Source organism: Hylobates moloch, unplaced genomic scaffold (assembly GCF_009828535.3).
Source record: "Hylobates moloch isolate HMO894 unplaced genomic scaffold, HMol_V3 SCAFFOLD_33, whole genome shotgun sequence".
In the NCBI taxonomy this organism is placed as follows: Eukaryota; Metazoa; Chordata; class Mammalia; order Primates; family Hylobatidae; genus Hylobates; species Hylobates moloch.
In genome coordinates, this window is record NW_026652308.1 from 2,838,754 (window position 1) to 2,856,939 (window position 18,186).

Consider the following 18,186-nt stretch of genomic DNA (forward strand, 5'->3'; position numbering starts at 1 on the left):
CTGGATGTCAATTGCAGGTGGACCCGGGTCTCCAGAAAACAAAGGGGTGGGGTGGGCATGAGCACTGGCTGATAGGCAGGTGGGGAGAGGGCTAAGCATGAGGGTCGTCTGCTTGGAGGGCTGGAGAAGTTGCTTTGGGACGGTTGATGGAAAGAAGAAGATGGTGGAGGGGGAGGATGATAGGAGACAGGCATGGCCTGGGTGGTAGAATATGGGGAAAAGCCTTACTGGAGCCAGAGAGGATTTTGGAGGGAGGGAGGGAGGGAGGGAGTGGCCGAAGGGTCAGGATGCGGCTGGCATCAGAGGGCCTTGGACAGAGGCAGGAGAGTAGGGAATCCTGGAGGGCTCCCTGGGGCTGCGGGCAGAAGGAAGCTGAGCAGGAGTGCCCCTCCAGGAGAGGCAGGACACAGGGCTGTGGCATGAGGGGTAGCCGGCGGGGAAAGGAGAGTTTTCTGTTTGTTCTGAGGAAGGAGACTGGGCATCTTCACAGGCTGATGGGGAGGCGCCATCAGAGAGGGCTAAGTAGAAGGCCCTAGAACATCAGCAAGTCCTTGGGGAAGGTCAGGTTGACATGGAAACAGGACCTCGTAAGGCATAGGGATGTTGGGGAAGGCGCGACGGGCCATGGGACGGAATGGGGAGCAGGTGGGACATGGAGGGAGCTGGCCCAGGTGGCCTGGATGGGAGGCAAGAAGGCCTCAGGTGGTCTGATGAGCCTTGAGGAGAGGAGGGCGTGGTTGCCCCAGGCTGCAGGAGAGGGTTGGGTCAGCACAGCCTGGAAGTGCTGGTTCTTCCCGCAGGGCTCCCAGCAACAGAAAGCTCAGCCCCAGTGATGTGGTGGCAGGTCTTGAGGAGGAGGAGTGGCGTGGTGGCAGGAGAAGGGACCTGAGGGTGTCACGGAGGCCACGAGCCAGGTGGGCCCGGGCAGAAGCAAGGGAAGATAAGAGAGGACGGGCAGGCTGAGAAAGAGGGGACAGGGAAGAATTCTCAGTGGGTCAAAGAACAGAGTGTGTATAGACCAGAGCGGAAATGGGGGCTCAGGAAGTTACAGTCAGAAACAGGATTTCCAAGTAAGATTTCAGGACAGTCACCTTTATGACAAGTGCTGGATGTGGCTGTTCGCGTTGAACCCTGCTGGGATGGGGGTCTGGGGAAGGGACAGGGCTAGAGGCCAACCCAGGACAGAGCATCTGGTGGAGGAAGGGCGGTGGGCAGGGGTGTGGAGGGGGTGCTGGCTGCGGGGGCAGCTGCCTCCAGCTAAGGGCACTGAGTGCCCCTCCACGTATAACAAGAAGGCCTGACCCGCAGCCGGTACAGGGCCTGCCTTGCCAAGGCTCCAAATCCTAGCTGCAGGCTGAGCCGTGCAGGAGGCGGTGAGAGCAAGGCTCCCCACCAACCCCTCACCCAAGTGAAGAAAAACCACCAAATGCAGAGACAACCTCATTGTGCTGCTTTTAATTACGAAAGATGTAAAATGATGCATTATAAAACTTGGAAGCAACTTTATACAAATTCCAATCTTTAAATATGGTTGAACAGGGTGCCCTGGGGGTTAGGACACTGGCAGGAAATCTGATTAGTTGCTGGGATGGTCCCATCCACGAAGCACTGGACACATGCTGGGAACCATCTGTGCATAAATCAGAAGAGCCAACAAGAGTGGGAATGGGAAAGGTCTGCAAATACGCATATGGACTTGAAGATCCAACACCAGCTCAGGTAATATACAGCAGGCGGAGGAGAAATGAAATAGGAGAAACAGGACAAAGGAGAATTCATGACATGATCAAGAAACCCTTCTCCTAACGCCCTATGTCCTAAAACCCACAACCATACAGAAAGAAAAAATGGAAATGCAGACAGGTTTTTAGTTCTATGCTGTTTAACTGCTATAAGTGAGTAGTACAATGGTCGATTTCTTGTGACAAAACTAAATATTGAAAAATAGTTTACTCTGAAGTATGCAGCTGCTTCAAATGCTGAGGACCACAACTGGTGTTGTTACAAAGGCCGCAGTGAGTGCAGGCTCACGTGCTGTGGGCCAGGGCGACCCTGCCTGTGGTGAGTCCTCCACACCTTCTAGGCAGAGTGGGTTGTATGATGCCCAAAACCTTTCACAAGAAAAGATCAGACTCATAGACCTAAGGACAAATTGAATTCAGTGCTGAACCATATTGCCCCCGGTGTACGCCCCCCAATCACTCCCCCTAGAGGCGTGTTTTCACAAGTCACCTGGAGAACGCCTGTGGGGCAGTAGGGTTCACTGTGTAGATCTTGGGGTGTCCTGTTGCCTGGCAGGGTGGCTGCTGTGCAGACAAACTGAACTGGGACCCGGATATGACGATACCCACGGGTAAGGCACTATGTGAAGAGTGACTATGCTGAGACCTCTGTTTTATAAAAACACAACTCTTGTAACATCAGCACCATCCCCTGTTGAGTGAGATTAGGTTTGGGAGCCCTTTGACACAGGAGCTGGCTTCTTTTGGAACACTGGGGTGCTGGGTAGCATTGCGACTAAAGGCTCTTTAACAAAAAGCCACCCCCTCTGAGATCCTGAGCACAAAGGGATCTGAAAGTGTAACTGGGAACAGGGCTGGCAAGGGCAGGCCAGCAGCCCTTCCTGAGCTGGAAGTCACGCGAGGAGGACTCTGGTTTATTTCCCAATTCCACAGCCAAGATTTGGGGCAAATGTGAAACAGGAATACTTGGATTCCAAAGGAAGGTGGAGGGGCACCCATGAGGGTTATTTTAAAGATGAGAGGCAAGGTCAGAAGACAAATGGAATGAGGTCTGGAGAGGCTAACCAGCCCAGGGTCTTGTGACGACGACTTTTACATAAGGGACAGGTGTGCCAGATTCAGACCCTCATTGTACAGCCTTGCTCCTCTGGGTGGGGCAGTCCAGCAACCCTCAGTACACTCCAGGGTTTCCTGGAAGGGCAATGGCTGTCCAAGCAAAGGTCCTGGCATCTTCTGTCTCTCCTTCAGGGTTCTCCTCTTCTCCACCCTGTCCTCTCACAGCCTAGACCCCTCCCCTGCAGTGTTCTGCCCCCTTCAAACCTACTGGCTTCACCCAAGTTAGAGGAGGCAGGCGGTGGTGGAAATCTGGTCCATCTATTTTGAGAAGATATTAATGACTAATGATGGTTCCATGAATTAGGCCTTCATTTTACTATAAACTATTTTTTCAACCTCAAAGAATGAATCTCTACTTGAAGCAATTTAGAGCCAAACATGGATCTGAGAAGGAAGATCTTCCTGGGTGGGGCCTAGCCAGGGTCCCTCAGGGCCCTCACCTGCTCAGCCCTTCCAGATGTACTCAGAAGACAGCTCCCACCCACCTGTGTGGAGCCCAAGGAGAATGCAGTGCCCGGCTTCACTGTGATTTGGTCACCTAGTGTTAAAAGCATATTAAAGTGCATGCTTCACCATAGGCACGAGTGCTAGAAAAGCTAAAGCTCTGAGAAGATCTGGCAGGGAAGGGGGATAGCTACAGGTGAGCCTGCCTTACGGCACAGCGGACGCACTCATTCATCATGCGCTGCACACATGGTTCTGCAGCACTCACTCCCACACACGAGCGTGCTGCCACGCACATGTTAGGTGCTACGGGTTCAACAATGAATAAGGCACTGTCCCTGCCCTCAAGGAGCCGAAGATCTAGGGGGGTGACATTAAACTCCCAGCCCACAGAGACACAGCTCTGGGGAGGGATAGGGAAGCTCAGTGAGTGTGGTTACGACCTCAGCAGCTCCCTCTGGCTGCTCTTAGTGGGGAGGTCTGTGCTTGTCTGGAGGCCACTGAGTGTGAGACACCTGCAGTCCCTGTCGTCCTTCCCCACCCCCCGAGAAGGAGCACAGTTCTCTTCAGGCTCATCAGTGCCAGGGGCCTCTTTTCAGTGACTGATAAAATGGTCTTCCTCTTCCTCTGGTCCATAAGGAAAAGGTGTACTTTTCTGAAGCAGCAGAAACCAACTGGGAGAAAATGAAAATTAGCCTTCAGTCTGCCTAACTCAAGCCTGCCCTCGGACTTGTGGTAAAAACTTCATGTAATTCAGGCGTGGGAGAGAGCCGTGGGGGCCACTCAGCCTGGGAATGTCCCCTGCTGGAGGGCCTCGCCCTCCGGGTCAGGTCAGAGGAGGCATCGAGGTGCCCTCTCCGGTGCTGCCGCCCGGGGCTGAGCCTCCCACTCCGGGCCCGCCTTGGGTGTGGACGGAGATCAGTGGTTCTGAGCACTACACGATGCTGCAGGGGCCTCCAGTGACACAGTATTTCCTACTCTTACACATCGACCGACTGGATGGCCAGTAAAAAGATGCAGTGGAGATGAGCTTCCCAGTTCATGGGAAGCTCCAAGCAGCCGGCCTGCTGCAACACGACTTTGGCCACAGGCGGGAGAGGCAGTACGAAGCTGTGTGATCTGGAGGAAGCCACAGTGTCTGAGATGGGACCTCATCTGAAAGCCTGGAGCCGTGGCATTGCTTCCTTCTATGTCAAGATAACGAAAGCCCGCGGTGTCAGCTGGCTCCATTCTATTCCATTCTATTTTGGCTACTGCAGAAAAACATTCTTCTGTTCCACTGCCTTCTGTTCACAGTCTGTCAGCTCGAAACGTCTCTTCAACAGAGGGGTCCAGCAGGCCCATGCTGGAGTCACTTAACATGTTGAGTCCGTCCAGGCTCAGGGGTTCAATCTGCAGCTCCTCTTCCAGTGGAAATGGAGTGTCCACGTTCAGGCTGACCTCAGGCAGGCCTGCCAGCGCGCTGTTGAGGTCTTTGAACAGGCTGGTGCTGGAGTCTTCTGAAAGGAGTGGCCAGAGGGGAAAACAGTGCGGTTAGGAGGTGTGAGGGCTCCAGGCTACTAAGCAAACCCAGCTGATGACAGTCCCCTAAACTGCTATCCCACACATCCTGACCACCCCCAAGCCCACAGTTCTTGCCCTGGAATCTACATTCTTGTCAGTCAGTTGCACAACTCCCAATTTTTGCAGGTTTTTTCCTTTTGAACAGTCATCAGTCACCTAAGATGAAATTTTTTTTTTTTTTTTTGAGACAGAGTCTTGCTCTGTCGCCCAGGCTGGAGTACAGTGGCACAATCTCGGCTCACTGCAAGCTCCACCTCCCGGGTTCACGCCATTCTCCTGCCTCAGCCTCCTGAGTAGCTGAGACTACAGGCGCCCGCCACCATGCCCAGCTAATCTTTTTTTGTATTTTTTAGGAGAGACGGGGTTTTGCCGTGTTAGCCAGAATGGTCTCGATCTCCTGACCGCATGATCCGCCCACCTCGGCCTCCCAAAGTGCTGGGATTACAGGCATGAGCCACCGCACCGAGCCAGATGACATCTTTCAGAAAAGGCTTTGACTACCAGGCCCACTGCCCTGTGTCACGGTCTCTGAGGCTGGACACCTGCATCTCAAAAAGTCAAGTCGACCCAGGGAACGTTCGCGTTTTGCTTTATATAATATTATGTTGTTTAAACTATCTTATGAAGGTTCCTAAACACACAACAATGTAAAAGCAGTAAAGAAGCTGAGGGGTGGCTCGCTCACCTGTCAGGATGGTGTTTGGGAGACTCCCGCAGTTGGAATACGGGCTTGGTCTCAAATGAAAAGAGTCCTGCAGTTCTCGGGAACCTTGTTGCACCAGAGGCACCTGGAAGCATCAAAGGTCACGTGAGGAAGGCCACACCTCTGTTTCCAAGGAGGAAGTGAGTATTGCAATGTGCTCCCAGAGCAAAACCTGACTTGCAAACTAATACATATTCCCTTCTTTCCAGGATCCCAGAGTGCTTTGCTCTTGTGGTAATGTATGCACAGTATTCTTGTCAGGCAGGCAGACGCTGGGGTGGAGGAGGGGTCCCTGAGGTCCACAGCGTGGTGACTTTTGCCCAGCCCACTAAACCATCCCAAGAGACACCCATGCTCATGGTTTCTGTGGCCCCTCAGACACCTCTCCCCAGCCTCACCAAGGCCTTTGCAAACTGCCTTCTGTGGGAACCCTTCAAAGGCGCTGTCTATAACCAAGGAAGTATGGACTCTTTTCTTCCTTGGTTGCTTTCTTCCTTTTTTTTTTTTTTTTAAAGATAGGGTCTCTGTTGCCCAGGCTGGAGTGCAATGGTGCCATCTCGGCTCACTGAAACCTCCAGCTCCCAGGCTCAAGCGATCCGTCCACCTCAGCCTCCCAAATAGCTGGGACCACATGCTACCATGACTGGCTAATTTTTGTAGTTTTTGTAGAGACAGGGTCTTGCTGCATTTTACTCAGGCTGGTTTCAAACTCCTGAGTTCAAGCAAGCCACCGGCCTCGGCCTCCCAAAGTGCTGGGATCATGGGTGTGAGCCACTGCACCTGGCCTCTTCCCTGGTTTCTAGAAAACTGAGAAAGTAGAAGCCTTTCCTTTTCACACTCAGAAGAAGGAAACTCAGGCAAGCTCTTCCCTATGAGAAAGCCTCTGTGAGGACTGGTTATAACTGGGACCAATTTTAGGTTCCTTTCCTGAAATTAATTTTCTAAGCCATTTGAAAAAAATGTCTCAAAAGAAGTTTCTATCATTTTTCAGGGAGACACTGATTCCCACCTAGACTAAAATGGCTCTTTAGGAAACGGAGGCAAGGAGGGTTGGTTCTTGCCACAATGTTCATCTGCGGCCTGCTTAGGAAACAGCTCTCTTAATGTTTTTATTATTATTATTTTATTTATTTATTTTGAGACGGAGTCTTGCTTTGTCGTCCAGGCTGGAGTGCAGTGGCACGATCTTGGCTCACTGCAAGTTCTGCCTTCCAGCTTCACGCCATTCTCCTGCCTCAGTCTCTCGAGTAGCTGGGACTACAGGTGCCCACCACCACGCCCGGCTAATTTTTTTTGTATTTTTTAGTAGAGACAGGGTTTCACCATGTTAGCCAAGACGGTCTCGATCTCCTGACCTCATGATCCGCCCACCTCAGCTTCCCAAAGTGCTGGGATTACAGGCGTGAGCCACCGCGCCCGGCTATTTTATTGTTATTAAGTTCTTGGCCAGGCGCAGTGGCTCATACCTGTAATCCCAGCACTTTGGGAGGCCAAGGCGGGTGGATCACTTGAGGTCAGGAGTTCAAGACTAGCCTGGTCAACATAGTGAAACCCCGTCTCTACTAAAAATATAAAATTTAGCCAGGTGTAGGGGTCCACACCTGTAACCCCAATTACTCAGAAGTCTGAGACATGAGAATCGCTTGAACCCAGGAGGTGGAGGTTGCAGCAAGCCGACATCACGCCACAGCACTCCAGCCTAGGTGACAGAGTGAGACTCTGTCTCAAAAAAAAAAAAAGTTCTGGAACTGTTCAACCCTTCTTCCCCTCCTTAATCCATTGGAGGGCCCAGTCCATACTTTACTGAATACCATTGAATACTATAAAATCTAGAATATTAAAAATAGTCAATGTTAGGGAGAAACTAAACTGTAAAAGAAAGTGGCCGAGTTGAAAATACCTTACGGAACGAACTCCCCTCACTCTCCAGGACTGAGCTCTCCCCAGGAGGCCACACACTGTGCTGGCTGCACCAGCCTGGGTGCAGGCAAAATGCGGCGCCACCTTCTGACTCTGCGGTGGGAGCAGGCGCCACACTCCCTATGCCTCAGTTTCACCATGAGGGCGCTGAGGAGGTGGGTGCTGTGTCCCTTCCAGTGTTCATGATTTTACAGTTCTACAACGAGAGCGTCATCAAAAGTCTCCTGCCAATTGTTCCAACAGTTCCTCTGCTGAAGCCTGATACTAAATAAGGCAGCCAGAGCCAGCATTTTAGGGCCAAAGAAGATGAAAGGCTCTTCTAGCCACAGAATACATCCAGAACCAGGGAAGTGGCATGTCTGGTCTGCTTGGTTCTGAGTTCTACACAATGAACAACCTAAATGGTACAGTTTATGCACCAAGGGAGGGGAAGGCAGGGGCGATCACCCACCTGTTGAGGAAAGGCAGGGCCTGGCCTCATGGACTGCTGGTCAAAACCCACATCTGGGAAGAAGTTGGTCAAAGATGAGCCCTTCAGGGAATAAGGAGAGGACCATTTAGCTTGGAACTCAGAGCAAAACAAGCATTCCCTCCTCACCAACGCTCCTGCCAGGACTCACCTGGGCCGGGAGAAGCTGAAAGTCTGACTGTGGCAGTGAGGAGGCTGCCTGGGGCTGCTGGGCAGGGGCCTCAGGGGCGCGGGGCTGCTGCAGGAGGGGCTGGGTGAGCTCCTGGGGTGCAGGGTAAGGGGGTGGCGGGGACACCTGGGCTTGAGCTTCTGTGGGCAGGAAGGAAAGTTGGCTTCGGTCTGAGGACACCATCTGCAAAACAAACACACAAAGCCACTAACGAGGTTCTGCGTTTCTGGCGTGAAGTCCTCTAGGATTAGGAAATGTCAGTGAGAGGAAGCCTGAGATTTTCCTCACCGCGGTGTTCTGTGCAATGCTGTGAGAAGCCCGTTTCTCTTCCTTCAAAGCATATCTCAAATTTTACTTCCCCACAAAGCACGTTCCATTCAATGACAAGTTCTATTGTCTTAAAAGAACTAAACAAGAAAACAGCCAATTTAACCAATTTCCTTTCAGTTTTCTCCGTGAAAATCATGTTTTGTTTTGTTTTTTTATAGCCGTGTCTTCTAGTTAAAAGTGGAAGATTGAAAAAGGCCCTTAGCTCTGCCATCCCCAAATCCTGTTAAAACAAGATACTACAACAACATTAACACGCAATAAGCATTAATAAATAACACTAAACAACAGCACAGAACACTAAATGACAACAAATAACACGAGGAGAAAGATAACGGGAGAGAAGAAAATGGCAACAAAAGCTGGAAAATGAGAAGCAGATGGCCCGGTGGTAACTGGCTTAGCAGAGCTGAGAAAACCCGATGCTAAGCTGGCAGTGAGGAAAAACCAGGAGGCAATCTCACTGACAGCACTCAATCCCCACAGGGCTCTGGGACTGGGGACAGCAGGGAGCAGGGGGTGAAGCTAAAACCAGGAGGTTCTGGTCAAAGTTTGTGTAAGGGGCAGTTGAACCTGCAGAGCCCTTGCCTTGAATGTGCTTCTGCGCACTGGCCCCCACCACCCTGCCCGCCTGCCAGGAGACTGGAAGGTTCTACTCCCGAGATAATAAAACTAAGGGTCTCTGGATATTAGAAGGTGAGGCACTTTACTAAAACACAGGATTTAGAAGAAATTTCTTTTTTTTTTTTTTATTTTACTTTAAGTTCTAGGGTACATGTGCACAACGTGCAGGTTAGTTACATATGTATACATGTGCCATGTTGGTGTGCTGCACCCATTAACTCGTCCTTTAGCATTAGGTATATCTCCTAATGCTATCCCTCCCCACTTCCCCCACCCCACAACAGGCCCTGGTGTGTGATGTTCCCCATCCTGTGTCCATGTGTTCTCATTGTTCAATTCCCACCTATGAGTGAGAACATGCAGTGTTTGGTTTTTTGTCCTTAAGATAGTTTGCTCAGAATGATGGTTTCCAGCTTCATCCATGTCCCTACAAAGGACATGAACTCATCCTTTTTTATGGCTGCAGAGTATTCCATGGTGTATATGTGCCACATTTTCTTAACCCAGTCTATCATTGTTGGACATCTGGCTTGGTTCCAAGTCTTTGCTATTGTGAATAGTGAATAGTGCCGCTATAAACATACGTGTGCATGTGTCTTTATAGCAGCATGATTTATAATCCTTTGGGTATATACCCAGTAATGGGATGGCTGGGTCAAATGGTATTTCTAGTTTAAGATGCCTAAGGAATCGCCACACTGACTTCCACAATGGTTGAACTAGTTTACAGTCCCACCAACAGTGTAAAAGTGTTCCCATTTCTCCACATCCTCTCCAGCACCTGTTGTTTCCTGACTTTTTAATGATCGCCATTCTAACTGGTGTGAGACGGTATCTCATTGTGGTTTTGATTTGCATTTCTCTGATGGCCAGTGATGATGAGCATTTTTTCATGTGTCTTTTGGCTGCATAAATGTCTTCTTTTGAGAAGTGTCTGTTCATATCCTTTGCCCACTTTTTGATGGGGTTGTTTTTTTTCTTGTAAATTTGTTTGAGTTCATTGTAGATTCTGGATATTAGCCCTTTGTCAGATGAGTGGATTGCAAAAATTTTCCCCCATTCTGTAGGTTGCCTGTTCACTCTGATGGTAGTTTCTTTTGCTGTGCAGAAGCTCTTTAATTAGATCCCATTTGTTAATTTTGGCTTTTGTTGCCATTGCTTTTGGTGTTTTAGACATGAAGTTCTTGCCCATGCTTATGTCCTGAATGGTATTGCCTATGTTTTCTTCTAGGGTTTTTATGGTTTTAGGTCTAACATTTAAGTCTTTCATCCATCTTGAATTAACTTTTGTATAAGGTGTAAGGAAGGGATCCAGTTTCAGCTTTCTACATATGGCTAGCTAGTTTTCCCAGCACCATTTATTAAATAGGGAATCGTTCCCCTATTTCTTGTTTTTGTCAGGTTTGTCAAAGATCAGATGGTTGTAGATATGTGGCATTATTTCTGAGGGCTCTGTTTTGTTCCATTGGTCTATATCTCTGTTTTGGTACCAGTACCATGCTGTTTTGGTTACTGTAGCCTTGTAGTATAGTTTGAAGTCGGGTAGTGTGATCCCTCCAGCTTTGTTCTTTTGGCTTAGGATTGACTTGGCAATGCGGGCTCTTTTTTGGTTCCATATGAACTTTAAAGTAGTTTTTTCCAATTCTGTGAAGAAAATCATTGGTAGCTTGATGGGGATGGCATTGAATCTATAAATTACCTTGGGCAGTATGGCCATTTTCACGATATTGATTCTTCCTACCCATGAGCATGGAATGTTCTTCCATTTGTTTGTATCCTCTTTGATTTCATTGAGCAGTGGTTTGTAGTTCTCCTTGAAAAGGTCCTTCACTTCCCTTGTAAGCTGGATTCCTAGGTATTTTATTCTGTAGAAGAAATTTCACGATCGAATCTTAAGATCTCCACCTTTCTTTCCCAACCTGGCTCTCAGGATGCTGGAATCCAGATATGCTGAGGGTGTGACATTGGAAGAGTGTCCTTTAGGGAACCTGACAAGGCCTGAAGAGAGAAAGTCTTTTTTTTTGGAGACAGAGTCTTGCTCTGTCACCCAAGCTGGAGTGCAGTGGCATGATCTTGGCTCACTGCAACCTCCACCTCCTGGGTTCAAGCAATTCTCCTGCCTCAGCATGCTAAGGAGCATGCTAACATGCCTGGCTAATTTTTGTATTTTTAGTAGAGACGGGGTTTCACTATGTTGGCCAGGCTGGTCTCGAACTCCTGACCTCAGGTGATCCTCCTGCCTTGGCCTTCCAAAGTGCTGAGATTACAGGTGTGAGCCACCACGCCTGTCCAGAGAAGAACGTAAAACTTATGACACCAGAAGTTTCCCAAGGAAATGACCAAGCTAGATCATTCTACAATGAAGACCACACTCAGCAGGCCTGCCCACATACACAGAGCTGCCAGCCAGCTTCTCAGTGTCCTTATTTTTTCTCATTTACATATTTTTAGTTGGAAATGTTTATATCAGTACAAGGAAACAATTTTGGAGACACTGGATGTCATTAGTTATCATTAGTTTATTATAAAAGAGAAATATGGAAATTATTTACATGATGAAAGATTTCAGAACTTCAGTGGAATGGGCAGCTTCACATTGATGCCATTTCGACAGTGACTTATTTCAGTCTATGTACTTTCCAAGAATGTCACCATCTCTAAATAGGAAATAATCCTTGTCATCTAGAACTACTTTGGTGCCTCCATATTCTGGGAGAAGAACTTTATCTCCAACTTTCACACTAACTGGTTGAATCTCTCCACCCTTACCTTTAGAACCCGATCCAACAGCGACTACTGTTGCTTACAATACTTTTCCTTGAGATTTTTCTGGAAGCAAAATGCCTCCTTTGGTTACAGTTTCAGCAGCACTCCTTCCAACCAATACTCAGTCAAAGAGTGAGTAGAAGATACTTTCTAAACGCTTGTCCTGCCATGACTCCCTTCACCTCAGACTCATACTCTGCTCTAGTGTAGAGCCACAAGGAGAGAGCCCCTCAGTGTCCTGTTCTTAAACATAAGCAGAGCACTGAGGATCACCAGGCCCTGAGGAAACCATCTGCCATGAAAGTCAGAGGCCAAAGCAGACACACACAATCTTGGAAAGATGTGTGCAGGAAGAAGTAGTTGTGAAAAAGCAAAATCAGCATGAAAATATTTAGGCTACTAAGAAAATCCTTATCTATTAGAGATACATATTGAAATATCTACAATTTTTAAAAGCAGGGTATGGATGAAACAAGATAACAAGGCTGGCGTGGTGGCTCACACCTGTAATCTCAGACTTTGGGAGGCTGAGGTGGGTGGATCACCTGAGGTCAGGAGTTCAAGACCAGTGTGGCCAACATGGTGAAACCCCGTCTCTACTAAAAATTACAAAAATTAGCCAGGTGTGGTGGTGTGCACTTGTAGTCCCAGCTATTTGGGAGGCTGAGGCCAGGAGAATGGTTTGAACCTGGATGGCGGAGGTTACAGTGAGCCGAGATCACACCACTGCACTCCAGCCTGGGCAACAGAGCAAGACTCCGTCCCAAAAAAAAAAAACAAACAAAAAAAAAAACAATGTTAATTGTTGAGGCTAAATGATGGGTATAGGAGGACTTGTATTAATGTTCTCTACTTTTATGCAATTTAGAAAAATTCTATTATAGAAAATAAAGATAAATTTGAAAAAAAAGACCACTAAAAATCTCAGAGAGATAAAAGATGATATTGCATCTGTGGAATAAGTATGATGCTATTAAAAAGGAAGACTCAGAGAACAAAAAAGAACTCATAGCAATTTAAAAATGAGAGCGGAAATGGAAAACTTAACAGAAGGGGTGGAAGATAAAACTGAGACACTCTTCCAGAAAGCAAAGCAAAACAAACAAGGAAGCAACCAAAGAGAAGGAAAAGACGAGAGAGAGAAAATAGAGGAAAGTCCAGGATAGTCAACATTCGTAGAGTTCCAGAGAGAAAGAACAGAGAAAACTGTAGGGAAGAAATCATTGAAGAAATAAAGAACATTTCCCAGAAATGAAGGCTGTGAGTTTCCAGATTGAAGGAACCCACCAAATATGCAGGCTCACGCCAAGCCACATTATCTTGAAGTTTCAGAACACTTGGGACAAAAAGATCTCACAAGCCTGGGGCAGAGCCGGGGATTCCATGCAAAGTGTGAAGAGTCCAAATGGCACTGGATTTCTCAATAGCAACTTAGAAATGAATAGGCAATAGACTCCAAGGGAAAATTATTTCAAATTTAGAATTCTATATTCGGCCAAATAATAATTAAATGGCAGATCAAATAAAGACATTTTAAGTCACACAAAGTCACAGGCACACTTTCCTGTAGAGCTACTGGAGAATTTAGTTTTGAATGTATTGAGAGGAGATCTGCCCAACTCCAAGAGTTGGGGACTGAATTAGTCATATATATAGATAACCAGGCTCACAAAAAAAGACATTAACTTCCAGGAGGAAAAAAAAATTCTCATTTTCTAGTTTCATAGTATACTGTATGTCAACTCTGACTACATTATAACTATAAAAACACTAAATATTGAGTATTGCTCTAACCAAAATTGTAATAAATGAGGAGGGTGGGTAGGAAATTGTGTGTGTGTGCATGCGCGCACATGTGCGCACATATGTGTGTGGTGGAGTTTGGGGGAGAGTGGAAAGAGAACTAAATTCTAATCTTCATTGGTAGGATGTCATTAGATAATGCCTAACACCAAAAATGTAGAACCAAAAAAGCATCAAACAACATGGTTAGGCCGGGTGAGGTGGCTCATGCCTGTAATCCAGCACTTTGGGAGGCCGAGGCGGGGAGACTGCCTGAGGTCAGGAATTCGAAACCAGCCTGGCTAACATGGTGAAACCCCGTCTCTACTAAAAATACAAAAATTAGCCAGGCGTCGTGGCAGACGCCTATAGTCCCAGCTACTTGGGAAGCTGAGGCCCGAGAATCGCTTGAACCTGGGAGGCGGAGGTTTCAGTGAGTTGAGATCGCACCACTGCACCCCAGCCTGGGCGACAGAGCAAGACTCTGTCTCAAAATAATAATAATAATAATAATAATATGGTTATACCAAAGAGATTAGCTAAAATGGCTGACAGTAGCCATCTCTAGGCAGTGAGAAATATGCCTAACAGTGAGGGAGAAAGACAACTGTTTTTCTATAACAAGTCCTTTAGAACTATTTGACTTTTTGAACTATGTGCATGAATAACACTCACTTTTTAAAATTTCCTTTTTTTTAAGAGATAGGGTGTCACTGAGTTGCCAAGGCTGGTCTTGAACTCTGGGCCTCAAGCAATCCTCCAGCCTCTGCCTCCTGAGTAGCTGGGATTACAGTCAGAACCACTGTGTCCAGCAACATTCATTTTTTAAAAATCTAAATATTAAACAAATTAAAAACACATCTGAAAGGGGACACTCTGGCCATACAGTCTCCTTAAAATGTAGCTAAAAAGCAAGAATACTTTTAGATCTTATAAAATAATCTTGCAAAATAAAATTAAAGGCAATTCAATAACATAAGAACCACGAAAACAATAATTATGGACTAGCCTGGGCAATATGGTGAAACCCCATCTCTACAAAAAAAATATACAAAAATTAGTCGGGTATGATGGCGTACACCTGTAGTCCTAAGTACTTGGGAGGTTAAGGTGGGAGGATCACCTGAGCTCACGGAGTTCAAGGCTGCAGTGAGCTGTGATCGTGCCACTGCACTCGAGCCTGGGTGACAGAGTGAAACGCTGCCTCTAAAAAAAAATGTAAAAAATAAAAATTATGGCAGGGCACAGTGGCTCATGCCTGGCACAAGGCACACTGGCTAATTCCAGCCCTTTGGGAGGCTGAGGCGGGAGGATCACTTGGGCCCAGGAGTTTAAGACCAGCCTGGAAAATATAGGGAGACCCTGTTTCTTTTCTTTTTTAATTCTATTTTTTTTTTTTTTTTTTTTTGAGACAGAGTAACTCTGTTGCCCAGGTTGGAGTGCAGTGGTGCAATCCTGGCTCAATGCAAACTTCCATCTCCAGGGTGCAAGCAATTCTCATGTCGCAGCATCCCGAGTAGGTGGGATTACAGGCGTGTGCCACCATGCCCAGTTAATTTTTATATTTTTAGTAGAGATGGAGTTTTGTCATGTTGACCAGGCTGGTCTCAAACTCCTGCCCTCAAGTGATCCATCTGCCTTGGACTCCCAAAGTGCTAGGATTATAGGTATGAGGCACATACCCAGCCCAGGGAGACCCTGTTTCTACAAAAAAAATTTAAAAAATTAGCTGGGTGTGGTGACATGGGCCTGTAGTCACATTTACTTGAAGAATCCCAGCTGAGGCAGGAGGATCGCCTGGGCCCAGCAATTCAAGGCTGCAGGGAGCCGTGATCGTGCAATTGTGCTCCAACTTGGGCGACAGAGTGAGACTTAAAAATTATGAAATGTCCTCTCACCCTTGCCCAAAAGAGATTACTCATACAATCAAGATGCCACAGCTAGTAATTGGTAAAGAGTAACTAATAACAAGATCCTCTCTCTGTTGTGTTCTGTCAACTCTTCCTTCTAAATCATTATTAATTTATGGCGAGGTGGTGAGTAGTTAATGATGCTATAATAGACAGAGGATGTGACCAAAGGTTAAAAATACATTCCTCGATGACTACGGTAAGGAGAACCACCTCTGAGCTTAGAATTTATAGGACGTTTCAACCCCTGTGTTTCTACAATGGGCTTTTCTTTCCTTTTGAGACAGGGTCTCACTCTGTCGCCTGGCTACAGTGCAGTGAGGCTACCTTGACTCACTGCAGCCTCGACTTCCTGGGCTCAAGCGAGCCTCCCACCTCCGCTCTGGAGTAGCTGGGACTACAGGCATGTGCCACCACACCCAGCTAATTTTTCCATTTTTTTGTATGGGTGTGTGACTTTTAAATGTGCCTCTTTCTCAACAGACTTCTTTTCATCCTTATAAGAGATATAATCCTCAACATACTTAGTATTTCATGAACAATGAAAGTATTGTTTCTCAAATCTGTAGACAATTAGGGAGGAGGTCTAATTCACTATCAAAGCTTCAAGAAGGTATTAAATGTTTTCTTTGGCTTTCCCCTATGGCTTAATGTACTTATAGAGTCAATGACTGATTTTCCATGCCAACTTTGAAATCCTAACCTGGTTTCCCTTAGTTGCCTTAGACTTATCTGGATGGCATTCTCTATATCCTACCGTTCCTCTCAACCCCAAGTTTGTGAATTAGTGACTATAGATTGTTCAACATTTGCTTAAAGAATAATCGACACAGCAAATCTGCTATTATTATAATAGAAAATCATTAATTAGGCTGGGTGCAGTGGCTCATGCCTGTAATCCCAGCACTTTGGGAGGCCACGCTGGGAGGATGGCTTGAGCCCAGGCATTTGAGACCAGCTTGGGCAACATATTGAGACCTTGTCTCTACAAAAAAAATCAAAAAATTAGTCAGGTATGGTGGTGCATGCCTGTGGTCCCAGCTACTCCGAAGACTAAGGTGAGAAGATTGCTTGAGCCCGGGAGGTGAGGCTGCAGTGAGCTGCGATTGTTCTTCTGCACTCCAGCCTGGGCAACAGTGTGAGACCCTTTCTCAAAAAAAGAAAAGAAAATCATGAATTCATTCTGCATTATTGACACTTCTGCTCTGATTTCACATATAAGAGCGAAGAGACTGCACTTGAGACCTCATGGCTGCTTGGTGTAATAACGAGTGTAACCCAAAATAGTAAAGAGGAGGAATGCACTTCCTATATCTTGCAGTCTGTTTCACTGTAGTGGCTGGTCTGTCTGTGTGTGCTTACCTGGGAGGTAGGATATGGGGCCAGTGGGCTGGTTGAAGACAGCTGTCTGCTAAAACCTTGATGTGCTTCGGGGCCAGGAGAAAGCGTGAGAGGGCTGACGGGAGGCTGCCGACGCCGAGACGGGCCACTCAGGTTTGTGGTGGAAAGAGATGGGTTGCTAAGGGAAAACAGACGGAGTGAAGGGTGAAGAGCAGATGCGTTGGGAACAGATGTCTGTGGGTGGTTATTTAAGGAAGAGGAAAGCACAGTCTTATTGAGTGTGGCTTGGATGGAGGGGTTACTCCGAGAACTCTGGAGACCTGGAAGACAACAAATTCACAAGTTACTTATAATTTCAGACCAAATCTTTTGTATTCCAAAAATGAAAGAAAACTGTCTACTGTCACATGCGACGATGATTCTGTAGGTAAAGGAGCCCCTGGACGCTCTCCTACAGGGACTGCATCCAATGCACCAATGGCAAGGAAAAGATGCCCCTGCACTAACAGAGATGGGCCACCAAGACGAGAATGATGTTTTCCCATGAGGAGGGAGATCATCTCAACAACCCCGAGGTGAGCAAAACTAGGTAACCCGGGTGGTAGCAGAGGCAAATGTTCCAGGTGCTCGGCCCAGACCCCGGGAAAGGACCCTAGGGCTGTACAACAAATTCTGTTTAGAGCCCCTGAAGGTCTCTGTCCCAAGCACACTGCCTGCATCCCCCACTACCTTTGGAGAACATCCTTTCACGGCAAGTCCTGGCCCTTGGGGAGCTGTCTCGGTGGTCTTTAATTACCCTTAGCACACCAGAGAGTCATAGGAAGGGACACTTCCCTGTATCTCCCACCCCAGGGTCCCTCTTTGATTTTCTGGTTCCCAGGAAATTGTTCGTCACAGTCTATTCCAACTCAGGGAAAAGGAAGTTTTTGCTGGTGCTTTATTTGGAGGACAGGGGTGAATTTTATCATGAGCAAGGAAATTTGGGAGAGAGATTTTTACAGCATAGGCTGCTAGGGCATGAGCTCCGAGAAGCTGGGGATCCTGTCCTATGCCCTGCTGGATCCTCAGCACCTGGCACAGGGCCTGGCATGGAGCAGGTTCGCCCAATGAATCAATTATTTGGCTGCTGCTGCTGTGTGTATCTCAACTGGCAATACCTATGTTTTAACCTTCAGCCCATCTTTCTTGTACTAGCAGTTGGGGTGAGCAGAACTATGTGTTGTTTTGTGTTGACAAAAAATTTAAGTGATAAAAATTATGAAAAGGAAGAAATGACAAAAATCCAGCAGCTGGCAAAATTAATTATTATC

General features: G+C 47.2%; 1 protein-coding gene and 1 pseudogene across 2 annotated transcripts in view; both read right to left on the reverse strand.

Moving 5' to 3' along the window:
* Positions 1–1,440: 1,440 nt before the first annotated feature.
* Positions 1,441–18,186, reverse strand: part of LOC116463304 (CREB-regulated transcription coactivator 3) — a 115,992-nt gene continuing 99,246 nt past the window's right edge. The window contains exons 11-15 of one of the 2 annotated variants that reach the window (XM_032146338.2): positions 16,898–17,196; positions 8,109–8,309; positions 7,940–8,020; positions 5,551–5,653; positions 1,441–4,798 (exon numbers count right to left, since the gene is read on the reverse strand). In XM_032146338.2, the coding sequence (XP_032002229.1) occupies positions 4,593–4,798; positions 5,551–5,653; positions 7,940–8,020; positions 8,109–8,309; positions 16,898–17,196 (890 nt within the window). In that variant the 3' untranslated portion in view covers positions 1,441–4,592. Of the gene's footprint in view, positions 4,802–5,550; positions 5,654–7,939; positions 8,021–8,108; positions 8,310–16,897; positions 17,197–18,186 lie in introns of both variants that reach the window. The other variant, XM_032146337.2, reaches the window with a different exon arrangement.
* LOC116463305 (10 kDa heat shock protein, mitochondrial-like) lies at positions 11,234–12,599 on the reverse strand (annotated as a pseudogene).